The sequence below is a fragment of the Thalia democratica genome, chromosome 9, assembly GCF_965202585.1.
Source record: "Thalia democratica chromosome 9, ktThaDemo2.hap1.1, whole genome shotgun sequence".
Classification (NCBI taxonomy): domain Eukaryota; kingdom Metazoa; phylum Chordata; class Thaliacea; order Salpida; family Salpidae; genus Thalia; species Thalia democratica.
This window is the reverse complement of record NC_139173.1, coordinates 22,064,439-22,077,644: the sequence shown is the minus strand read 5'-3', so window position 1 is coordinate 22,077,644 and position 13,206 is coordinate 22,064,439. Positions and strand designations below refer to the sequence as shown.

The window sequence follows — 13,206 nt, the reverse complement described above, 5'->3', positions numbered from 1 at the left end:
AATATATTCAGCTTATAAAGTTTTAAAGCTTTATATTGGGTTCTCAGTAAGATCCAAGTCCTAATCTTTAAATTATAAAATTTTCAGCTAATCTCAAAATAATTATTTTAATCTGATAATCAAAGCTATAATAAATTGTAAATAAGCTTTGAAAAAAAAATTGACATTATTTTTGTTTACTTTGTTTGTGTAAACTTCTATTATTGCATTATTTTAAAAACAACGAAATTAGTTATTAAAGCATTTTTTCTCTTTTGCAGTATAAATTTTTATTATAAAACAAAAATTGTGAAACTTGGAGAGAAAAAACGAAGCAAAAATAATGTTCAAATTTAATTTATCTTAACTAATATAGCAATCACAACTATCTGTATCTAAAAAGAAATAACTACATTTGCTTACGTGCCTAGTGTTTTTTTTATCAACTAAGTTTTAGTAAAATTGTCACAATATATGTATTTAAAGGAAAATCATAACTTTAACACAATGGAATGCAGCAAAGTACAATCAACAGGCATGTACTGGAAAATTAACCTAAGAAGGACTGAAGCAAAAAAGTTCAATACTTGACGCATTTCACTTCCTGCCTCGACAGCGGTTTCAAGTTGAAGGCGGTCACGTGACTCGCTCCCTCGGCATCCTTCAACGCGGCCACTTTGTCCGGCTGGCAGTTTCTCCCCTCCTCGATTCCCGCCCTCAACCTCGCCTGATCTTCCACGATCATGTTTCTGCATTGATCCTTGGAGTAAAAGTATATCATTTCAAATTGTTAAAAAAAAAGAGATTTTATGAATTTTGATTTTTAAAGTTGGAATAAAATAAAGAATTGTATAGTAGTTATTAAATTAGTACTTCAGTTAACAACTTTAGCGGATGGCGTATTTCTTTTCTTTTTAAAACTTGTAAGTTTAACAAAGTTCTTAGTTTATGTTACATAGTTTTGAAATCATAAAGCATTTATAACAAATGTTCTGCCTAAAAATAAAAAATAAAAGTGATATTTTTTCATTCACCACGTGTTTTTAATCGAAACAAAGGAAAAAAAAAACATTGCACATATATACTACAAAATTTAAAATTTAACAAAACTTACAGCTTCTTAAAATAACTAGAAATATATCAGTGCCTCAAAACTTTGTAAAAATGAGTCTTGAAGTTTTTCAACTGTATGTTCATATATAACTTTATTAAATTTTAAACTGTGATTACTAACGTATCAAACTTTTTCTAAACAACAAATTTCATTAATGTAAAATTTCCATCAAAATTGAATGGCTCAGTTAAAATTTTTGTAATTAAGATAAAAAATTCAACATCAAAAAAACACAAAAAAAATAGAATTCGACTTCTGAACAGTTGGATTATATTTTCGCAGAAGTGCTATACTTTAATAATATTGAATTTTTTTACACAAATAAAACTTTAATTACAACAAACCTTGTTCATTTTAATAAACATGCCTCCCATATTCACCCAGCACTTCCGATCGAAATTTTCCATCCGCTTGAGGGCGTTGAGAGCTTCCCGGTTCGAATTCTCCATCTCGCACAGCTTGATCACGTGATGCTTGGTGGACACGACCCGCTCGGCCAGCCTGTTGATGTCCTGGTACATTTTGTTTTGGCGCACCAGGTCGTCCATTTGCTGCTTTCTTGCTGCCATTTTGCTGTTTTTTTTTATAAATAACAATAGATACACACGTTTTGATTATATTTTAATAAGAATCTTAAAATTTTGTTGAAGTTTATTTGTTTGGTACACGCATACAAATTTTCTGAAGTCAAGAATATTTTTAAAGCGATTGAACTAGATTTAAAAGAAAAGTATAACAATTATGTCCTGGACAAGACGTTAAAAGGTATCCTAGGTGTGTGCGACTCGATAACTGAAATGCTTTATCGTGCACCAGGTCCCAGGACCAATTATTTTGAGCGTCTTTTTGTCGTTAAATAAAAAAAAGTCATATTAAATTTTGTACGTGTTAAAGTATATGTCAGTTGGCATACCTATTTTATTATTTTTTATACTTCAAAGAACTGACTTTGTTTTTAACATAAAGTTACAACTAAAGGTATAAATACAATATTTAAATACAAAAACTAAAAACGACTTGACGTTTAGAGTTTAAATTTCAAGAATAATAACAAAAAACTCTAGTTTAAATAAAGTATTATTAGTATGCAGTTATACAATAACTTTTTGTAAACTTATAAATTATCATATTCAGCTATTAACGTTCTTTAAATAAATATAACTAATAAATTTTATGGAGATAAATTAAGTAAAAAAAAATTAAAAAACAACCAAATGACTATTGTTTTCTGATACAACAGAAGGATTTTTAAAAAGAACTAAAACAATTGTTGCGGAAACATAGACCCAAATTAATAAGGATGGACAACGTTTTTGGTCGGATTATTTCATTTATTCCGACCATTATTTTTTTACTTAAGTCGGATTAGTTCATTATTAATATATTTGTTCAAAAAAAAACTTTTTTGATTTTATTTTACTTAATCTAGTGACATTTTCAAATGTCTTTCAAGTTGTACCTGAAATATTTTTGCTTCATTACAAATTCTAAATTTAAGTTGTAAGTTTCAAAAGTTTGTTTTAACGGACCACAGTTTTAAATTTCGCGGGTCGGATTTCGCTAAAATTTGTAAATATTTGGCATTTTCACTCAGAGGGCAGCAAGTTGCCCCACCCTACTTTACAATAAAGATTATAAAAATATTATAGTTAATAAATATTTTTATAATATTTATTAACTTCGTAAACTTCTTTTAATTAATTATCATTACATGAAAATATTTAAAATCTTTTATAATTCTTAGTCAATAAAATTCTTATGCTAAACGCAGGCTAATATAAACTACTTTTATACTTTTTTTTTTTAACGCTATAAAATGTAGCTTGATTTCTGATACTTTCAATTTTTATTTTCTAATAACAGGTCGAATCTAAAATATTTGAACACAAAAACATTATGAAATAATCAGTTGTAGAATATATTTTGCGTATAAATTTCTAAAAAAATTAACTTTGAAAATTAAACCTTGACGAATTAATAAGTTAGCATTAGTAGTGCGTTGTAACTTAATTTATTAATTTTTTTGCTTTTAATTGTTTAAAAGTTTATATAATTATACAAATTTATATTTTTTTACTAAATAAATATTTTTTAGTTTATTAGTTTAAAACATGTAAAGTTATTAATTGTTTCACCTCACAACGTTCAAGTTCCAAAGTTTGATTTATTCAAAATAAAACTTGTGTCTTTTAGTAGTTCTACCTAGATATTGATATTTACAAATAACATTATTTTTACCAGAAGTATATGTTATTTTACGTAGTCATAAAAAGCCAAAATGTGTTTATTTAACTATTAAAGCATAACTCTAATTTAGATATTCAACTTTTGAAGCTTGAGTCAATTTCTAATAATTTGTTTAAAGTAATATAAAGAGACAAACTGAAACTTTGCACTTGTGTATGAAAACTTCTAAATTTAAGTTAAATGTTAAAATTTCTTTATTGTTAAGTTATATTTCAATCGATTTTTTAATAATCTTTGTTTTATACACACAAAAACAACTTATTTATGCTTAAATTTGAAAACTCAATACTTTTTATAAATTTATATTTTTATAAGTATAAGTAACAAATTTAATGATATAACATTTTATCAAATTAGTGATCAAGAATTAAACTATTCTACTTATACTTGTTCTACTTGCAGCCACTAACTTAAATTTTAAACTTTCAGTTTGTCATAAGTATTTTTAGTGGTAATTATAATGGCTCGCTGCCAATTTAACGGGGCTTATATTGACGTGATAACGAACAAGGAAGTTTTGTTGTGTAAAGTGGGCGACATCGTTGGCAAAAAAGATAAAAGTTACGAAGTGAAATGGAAAGACTGCAGCGATCCGTGAGTTGCTCTCTTGAATTTGTGTACTTGAGCATGCAAAAATAAAATATAGACACGTATAATGATGTATTTTGTTTTTCAGATATATTTTAAATCTAACTACTTTACTTAAACTTTTTCACATTTACTGACTTATGTAAAATACGTATTGAATAAAGTAGAAATATTGTAGTTGAACAATTAAAAAAAAAACTAAATATATAGCTCATCTAAAAACATGAAAAGAAAATGAAGTATTAATCTACTAAGTTGACTCTACATCAGGGTTTCCCAAACTTATTTTAAAAAAGGGTCCCTAAACATAAATTAAAAAAGCTATGGCTCCTTCCAACAAGATTACTCAAAAAAATATAGTTTTAAAAAATTTTTTGTTTTTATTATCAACTCAAGAATATCTATTGTAATTTTTTAAAACTGCCATTGAAAACATATAAGAAGCTTTTTTTTTCTCTTCATCATTAAGTCCAAAATATCTGATGAAAGCTTCAAAACTACCATTAAAAACACCTATTACCTTTATTTTGCTCTCTATCATCAACTCCAGAATATCTAGTGTAAGTTTTAAATTATGACCTTATGGCCCCTAAATTTCTGTCATGGCTAACTTTGGGAAACTCTGCTCCATATGAACAAAACATAGAGAGTTACTAATTTTTAATATCAAATGACTTGCAAATTGTTAAACAACACCATTTGACATTTTCAAAACCGTTTGAATTTCAACAGTTCGAAGAATTCTTGGGTGCATGAAGATCACTTGTACAACTGTGAAAATTTGATTGAAGGGTACGAAGGCAGTTTGAGGTTGATCCAGGAGCTCACCGGTTCTACCAATCAGGAAACGAGCTTCAGTTCCGTGCCATCTGGTCCGTACTCATCATCAGATGACTTCTCGTCGGCCCATCTCGCAAATAATATTCTTCCCCCAAGATCCTCGGACTGGAGGACAAAGAATGAAATCTCGAACCAAGCGCCATCTGCTTCGTACTCACCTTCAGACGACTTTCCAAATGCCGCAAAAAAGTTTCTTCCTCTGAGATCCTCCGACTGGAGGACGAAATCTGCAAGCTCGAGCAACGTGCCGACGTCGGACGACAAGTCGAAGATGCCTGGTTGGAACTTAAAAGACTGTTTGTCGTCAGACGATACAGACGATTTTAGGTCGTCGAGTTCGGATTGTTCGCCGCCCACAACTGCGAAAAAAATCGCGCAGGTAACGAGTTCGAAGAGGGAACAAGTGCAATCTGAACTTACAACTGCAAGAAAAAAAGTGCAAGGTAGAGTTGGACCGAGAAAAATATTTCATTCTCAAAAAGAAAAACTCGATATGCTGAAAAAAATTGATGAAAACTGGAGAAGAAAAACACACTCTGAAAAAAAAGCGCTGAGAGAACAAATGCAACTTGTAGTTCAAAATTCAAGAAATAGAGCGCAAGGTAGGGATCCACTGAGTGAATGGATGGAGTTAGAAAAAAAATTCAAGCTGGTACAGAAACATTGAATGCGCTGACAAAAATTCCAAAAGTTGACATTTGCGACCACTTGTCGCAGTGGTCGCCCGAAGAAACCAGAAGAAGAGAAAGACACCTTGACATGCCACACATAGTAACGCCTGACAGTTCCAAAGCAGGGAAAAGAGGCGAGTACGATTGGAACGTTTCTCAGTCTCGCTTGAAAAACCAACAGTTACCAAAGCTGGACTTTGATAACAACTACACAGACTACTGGCTCAACAGTCCATCAAGTGCATCGGGTGGCACGGAAAAATATTCCAATCAGACGCCTCAAAGTGTTGTGCCGGTGACAAACCAGAGTCCGAAAGTTGAAAGGCCGAAGAGAGTTACTGAAAGTGGAGAGCCTCTTGCCAAAAGGTTCTTATTAAATGATGATTATGACAAGATACCTCCTGACAGCAAACGAGGACTGAGACCTGAGAAGATATTGGGTGAAGCATCTAATGAAGAAGCACAATATTTCATTGTTAAATGGTTGGTTTAATTTCAAGTTGTTACATACAATCAACAAAAGTGAATAACTTAAAAATTGCTAGTAAAAAAAAATTCTAACATATTCAATCTATATTAAGACAGAAGGACTAGATTACTAATAAATGTATCTAAAATTTAACAGGAAGAATCGGGACACTCCTGATTGTGTTGCCAAAGAGATTGCTGATGAACTGTTTCCTGTGGACGTTTTAAAACACACCTTAGCCAAAGTAGAGAAAAAGGGGTATTAAAGTAAATTAAATTGCTTTTGTCCGAGTTTTGTTTGTCTGAACTTTTAGTTGTTTCAATATTTAATTATGTGTTGGGTACTTTTATTGTACAAACTTTGATGTGTGGTTTCAGTTTTGTTACAACTTATTTTTTTCTTTACACCTTGGTTTTGTTGAATAAATAATGTTAAAGGTGCTAGTTGCTTCCTGTTTATCATAAACTAGTGATCTTAAATTACTCAAATATTTTAAAATTCCATAGAATAATTATGTTTTATGTTTAGGAAAAAACCAATATTAAACTGATTTTAAAATGTCAGGTTTTTTTAAAATATCAATTTACTTTGTTGGCTATAGATAGCCTTAAAAAGCAGAGGACCTCACATGACAACTGATTTCTATTTAATTAGCTGTTTTTTTTTAAAGCTTTAAAAAAGCATGATTTGGCATACTTCATTTGGACAGTGTCTTAAAAAAATTTTAAACATGCAAAAATAAATCCTCTGATTCAAGCTGTCTGATGTATTGGTACTTTGTCTAGTTTTTACAGCTCAATATTAATTATAAACTAATAATAGGATTCTCTTTTAAATGGGGACCATGTTATATTTTAACAGTAAAACAAAACTTTTAAATTATCTATGAAAAAAATTTGACAGAAATCTTAGTAATAACATATTAGGTACTAGTATGAAACACTTTAAAATGAAAAACAAAAAGCCTAAATTGCTTCAAAAACTCTGACATTAGATGCTAGCCTACCAAGCAGGCATTAGTTCTATATTGGCAACTTCTTAAAAAACTTTAGAAAAGAATAATTGAATGACTGTAATACAGTAAAAACTGAGATACAACATATTTTTATTCAAGCTTGGTGATCTACTTGTTTGCTAAAATGTAGGACTGGAAAGATATTAAATAATGTAATTACAGTTAGTTATTCACTATTTGAATTTCTCAACTAGGTTACATTAGTTTTTTTCAAACATTGATGTGATGAATATTAAGCATAGTTATTATCTCTCCACTTAACTTTTTCCTAATATACAGCTTATATATTTTCAGCTTTAAAAGTTTAAAATCTTTATTTGGGGATCTCAGTAAGATCCAAGTCCTAATCTCTAAACTGTAGTATATTTTATAATACAACTAATCTTGAAATAATTATTCTAATCTGATAATAAATGCTATAATATATTTTAAATCAGTTTTGATAAAAAAAAAAAAATCATTTTTATTTTAACATCTATACCAATTAGTTATGAGTCAAATATATAAGTTAGTATTTTTTAGATAAAGTTTCATGTTTATAAATATTCAGACGTTTTTCCAAAGCTAAAAATGTTAAAGATAAATTAGACTTTAGCATTTCATAAAAAACATCAATTATTTTATACCTTGTTCAATAATTTTTTTGTTTATTATGAGGCATAATTATCAAACTTCTACTTACTTAGTCATTAAAAGTAGGAATATCTTCGTAGGAAAATCCTGGATAGTTTAAGTAGGTGTAAACAGCAATACGAAGATGGTAAAACCCAGGCACTAAAGTTATCAGTCCGAGAATTAAAACAGGCCAAGTGCTGTCTCTGCAGGAGATATTTTAGTTTAACACAATTGAATATTGTATAAACAACAAGGGTTTTTATGAAATAATAGAATAAAAGTTTTTCTTTTTTAATTTGTATAACCATATTTTACTCTCATACATGTTTACAAACCAGAATTTAAAAAGCTGTTAAATATAACAAAAACTATTGAAAATTAATAAAAAATTATAAATACTAAGAGTAACATTTACAAAAGCCTATCTAAATTATGTTTTTTTAAATGTACATTGTATTTAAATGTAAAAATTCCAGCTTTTTTAGTAATTTTTTTTTTAAATTCCAGTTTTTTCAAGAATCTTCACAAACTTTTAAAATTCCAGGTTTTTTGGCAACCCTAATTGATGTAACTCAATCTTAGAATTTGGCAATTTTTTTCTATTTGCATAAAACTTTGTTGTTTTCTTGCTTAAAAAATCCTAAATAATATCAAAAGAGCAAATCAATTTTTTTAAAGTTTATTTGATGTTTTTTACCTTTTGAAAAACTTATTTAGCAGAATTTTGTATAACCTGTAATAACGCATCAATTTAAAACGTTTTGTACAAAACTATGCATTAATTTATGGGGAAACTCAGACTTTTGTATAATAAAAATATCAAGAAAAAATTCAGTTTTAAAGCAAAAGTTTAAAATTTTTATTTAGTAAATTCTAAGTTAAAATTTTAGAAAAATAAAGATACTACTGCGCCAGAAAACCATAAGCACTAATACCTATGTCGTTTATACATTTTACCATAATGATCTAATATACCGTATATTATAACTTAAATTTATAGTGGTTTCTTAAAAGTCCAAATTGAATTTAGAATAAAATTATAATTTTGATATCTATTTATTTCGAATAATTTTTTTAAATTTATTTATGTTCAAAACTTTTAGAAACAATCTTTTAATGCAAAAGGAAAATTTGTTAACACTTGAGTGAAAAGATTAATAAGAAATAAACAAATTAGATTAAAATTTTACTATACGGCCAAAGATGTAAACTGTATGGGACATAAATAATGTAACCTTGGAGTTTTTAGCTTGAAATTTTTTCACATGTGGCAACTATCACAAAAACACATTTTGCACAATTTCAGACAATTCAAAGAAAGCTTTATGATGGCACTTGTTGAATTTTTTTTAAACTGGAAGTTCGAAAAAAATTAATAAATATAATAAAAATTACATAAAATAAAGAATTGTCTCCATAAAATTTTCTGCAAATCGTCTTGAATCGTGCACAAAGTTTTTATGTGACAATTACTGCATTTTAAAAGGTTCAAGCTAAAAACTCCAAAGTCACATTTTTTATGTCCCATACAGTTCGCATTGGAGTGGTTTTCAGAAAACTGAATTCGACCATGGTGAAAATTTCTTCAATCAACTAAAATTTTGCTCATGGTTTTTGTGTATTTGCTAAACGTAATAGAAATTTCCAGCTGAAAACTCAAAGGTTGCTGCATTTTTAAGCACCCTAGTGCACATATTGAAAAAAAACAAGGAGATAAAAAAGTCATAAAATAGATTTTTTCTTGCCTTAATGCCTTACTATCTCATTTGTACCCTAAATGGGGTTGTCATCCTTAGAGTCAGAAAAGTGAGCCTGAATGATCAAGTACTATTACAAATTAAATTAAACTAGCCAGAGTTTCTAAAAAATTTGCCACTTATTGAGTCAAAAACACTGTTCTGAATGACCTTAAACTGTCATAAGTCACCCTGAGTTTTTTTTACAAATCTTTAAAAATAGTTTTTCCTTTTAAATTTATTAAAAATCAAGTTCTTCAACAAAATTGATTATTAAGTAAAAAAATATTGAAACTAAGTCACAAGTCTCATTCAAAACCTAGAAAAAATCTATCCTAAGATTATTAAAAAAATCTCAAACTATCCTGAGTCAGTTGAATTTGAAAGTAAAATTCAACCAACAGTGTATAGCAACCCGGTTATAATGTAATTTAAAAAAAACATACATACTTTGTAAACATCTGAAAGAAAAAGTTAAGCAAGCAAAATATAAAAATAATAACAAAAAGACCTAGTAAAAAGATATGTTTAAAAAAAAAAACATTTTCAAACAAAAAAAAAAACAAAGTAAGCCTGAATTTTTATAAAAAATTCAAACTAATCGAGTTTTACAAAGATTTCAAAATAGCCTGAGAATGTGGCAAACTTGCCTAAAAACTTTAAATAGTAAAAACTAAATGGTAGCTCAGTTAAAACCTACAAAACGAGATAAACTTATAAGAGTTTTATTACCCAATCCTTAAAACTAAAAAAAATACAAAAAACTGAACCAAGTTAAGGTTACATATACATCACTTTTTATTTAGTATACTATTTATTTTAATAACCAAGATATCAGCTGTTTTTTAACATTATTCTAATCTAGATCTTTTTTTGTGACATAACCATTTCAATATGGTAAAGTTCATTAGCTTCTTTGTAGAAAGTGCAGAGTAAAAAGGCAAAAAAGATTATATCATCTAAAACTTTTGAGAAATAGTTTCCTAATTTTTAAATGCAATCTTTATTTAGCTTTAATTGTTTAAATGAAGTTTATTAACTTAAGCTAAACAACTTTTATTTTTTTAACAAAAAAAGCATAGACCTTTTTTGTTATAAATTTGATACTTTTATTTTAAAGAAAAAAATATTTCAACAAAATGTTCTAAAGTTTCAAAGATTTATAGTAAGTTTTTATAACTCAAAATATTAACCATAAAAGATTTACCCTTTCGTTACTTTTTTATAAAAAAGTTTTTATAACACTAACTTTTTTTTAAATAGAATCAAAAATTAAACAAATTTTTGAAAATAATGTTATAGTATTTACTTTAGCTTTAAAGTAAAGCTCATATTAAATTTTATTGTTAAAAACAATGGACCCAGCCTCCTATGGCCTTAATACTATTTAAACTATACAAGTCCTAGGCTTACAAAAAAAATTAGTCAGCCTAACAGTTTTAGTAAATATCATAAAACTTTTAAATTGTCTATCTTTAAAGATATTAGCCTGGCTGAGAAGCAATCTATTATTCAACAAAAAAATTGGCAGACTGAGAAAGTTGAAATTACCCTTGAATACACTTCCAGTAACAACTTTAGTCTAAACTTTACTTCTTTTAAACCTGTGCGCCGTGTCTATGTGTCCGGAAACCAAAAGAGCGCCGACCACGACGAGACAGAGGCCGACGAAAGTTAACACGCAAGAAATTGCAATCGACTTAACTGGCACTTCGACTTTGGGTTTTCTGAACTGCGCTGCCGTGTAAAGTTCGCCCTTGTCTACGCTGTTGTTTAGTTTTTGATATCTGTAACTCATAGACATTGCTGCGTAAAGTTAGTAACATGGTATGAGTCAAAAGCAATTAAGTTATATATATAAAAAATAGAAAAAAAAGAATTACAAAAAGTCCCTATTTGAGAATACTAGTTTAAAGTTCTAGAAGGCTTTTTGTTTGTGTTTTCAGAAACTTAGAATGTTGTAACTCATTTTCTTTAATTTTAAACTGAGTGAAGTTTACTGTTTATAGTGATTCACTTTATTTCAGGAAAAAGTTGGGATTACTTGAAAAATAGTACACTTTTTATATTATGAATTAGCCTGAGCCTTAAATTTTTTATCAACTTTATAACAGTGTTAAAATAATTTCATCTGCTTGATTACTATCTATAAAGCTTTAAACAAATAAATTTTTATATAAATTTATTTTCAAAGACTGTTCTCTTTTTTTCAAGTAACTTTAGTTTCTAAATTTTTGAATTACCTTTAGTAAGTAAGTAATAATTATGACCTACGTTACATAAAGTACAAATAGAAATAAAAAAATTAAATTTCTCAATAACTAGAAACCCAGTTAGGTATAAAGTAAAACTCAGTTTACCTAGGTTCACTACACCAATTTCAAACTCAAGAATATTAAAACTTATTAAAGATACTAAGCATTGTTTTAAACGTTGTAAATGTAATCAATTAACAAAAAACCTTTGCTTTTTTATATTATCAGTTTCTGAAAGAACACACAATGACCAACTCAGAATTTTCTAATATTTTAAAAAATATTAATTTAAAATTTTTCTGAAAAAATCATTTATTATATAAACTTTAAACTGAGCAGTTTAGAATATGTGGAATTAAAGAAAAATAAACTTAGCTTTACCAAAAAATATTGAAATAACACCATCAAACTTAAAATATACTTTTACCACAAATAAACTATTATTAGAAAAATTAGCTTTGAACTTATAATTTTTTTATGTGTCAAAAAAAAATATTAAAAATATCATTATAAACAAAATTTCATATTTAACTTTTAAAACTTCAAAAAAGGGAGATTATAAAGAAACTGGTTATTCTATAAAATTATCTTTTTTTTCCTAGACACATAAATGAAATTCAAATAAAAGTAAAAATAACTTAATATCCATAAACACTTAAATAGTACAAATCAGTTCAATCTCCTAGTCCATTCCTTATGCAGCTGGTTTTGAGAAAATTGCAGTCATGATTTTCAAGTTAAGGGCTTCCAATTTCTTCAAGTCGTTTTTGGCTTTTGTCTGGTAGCTGCAAGTGGTGACGCTGTCGGTGACCGTGGCTTTGAGCTCCCCTTTGCAGTGGGTGTACTTCATGACGAACCTGAAGCAGTCCGGGTTTTGCACTGTCTGCATCAGCTTGACGGACTGCTGCTCAAAATCTTGGAAGGTCTTCACTGTTGGCATGATGAGCTAATGTGGAGTTTAAAAACTACTTTATTTGAATTTATAAGCTAAACATTAATAGTTTACATAATAAAAATAGTTCAACTTGAATAAGACAATTTGAGTAAATCTTATTTTAAGGGCATAGGGGGGGGGGGGGGGGGGTAAACACTCTTTTTTGGTTTTTGATCTTATTTTATATAGTTTTTACTAAGCTACAAGATGCTTTTTACAGATTAAAAAAATTCAAATTATTTTTGAGATATAGCCGGTCAAAGTCGGAACATACAATAGGTTCCTTATGAGAGGCGCAAACTAAAACGGCAAATAACTAGAAATCACTAAAAATCTATCTCCTCCTACGTTTTTTGAGATAACTACCTCAAATTTTCAGGAAATGTTCCTTGCAGTATTTAGAAAATTCTGTCGGAAGGAATTATAAAAACATTATTTAAAAAAAAATTTATAATAAAAAAACAAAAAAAAACTGTTTTTTTTGTTTATTTTTTATATAATTTTTTTATTTTTTATTTTTTTAAAAATTCCTTCCGACAGAATTTTCTAAATATATCAAGGAACACTTCCTAAAAGTTTGAGGTAGTTATCTCAAAAAACGTAGGAGAAGATAGATTTTTAGTGAAATAGTATATTTTTGCCGTTTTAGTTTGCGCCTCCCATTAGGAACCTATTGTCGGCTTTGACTTTGACCGGCTATATCTCAAAAATTATTTTGAATTAATTAAATCTGTAAAAAGCAT

At 28.1% G+C, this 13,206-nt stretch overlaps 1 protein-coding gene across 2 annotated transcripts; it reads right to left on the bottom strand.

The window, feature by feature from the left end:
* Positions 1–262: 262 nt before the first annotated feature.
* On the bottom strand, positions 263–12,512 carry LOC145844049 (transmembrane protein 230-like). Of its 2 annotated transcripts, XM_082951384.1 has the most exons (4): positions 11,736–12,512; positions 7,606–7,741; positions 1,438–1,666; positions 263–739 (listed from the first exon to the last, which is right to left on the bottom strand). In XM_082951384.1, the coding sequence occupies exons 2-4, from the start codon at positions 7,611–7,613 to the stop codon at positions 560–562; spliced, it is 417 nt and encodes a 138-aa protein (XP_082807510.1). In that variant the 5' UTR covers positions 7,614–7,741; positions 11,736–12,512; the 3' UTR covers positions 263–559. The 2 variants fall into 2 exon arrangements, with proteins under 2 accessions (XP_082807510.1, XP_082807511.1); XM_082951385.1 differs by lacking the exons at positions 263–739; positions 11,736–12,512 and adding an exon at positions 10,879–11,408 and having other exon boundaries at positions 1,528–1,666.
* Between the last annotated feature and the right edge of the window lie 694 nt (positions 12,513–13,206).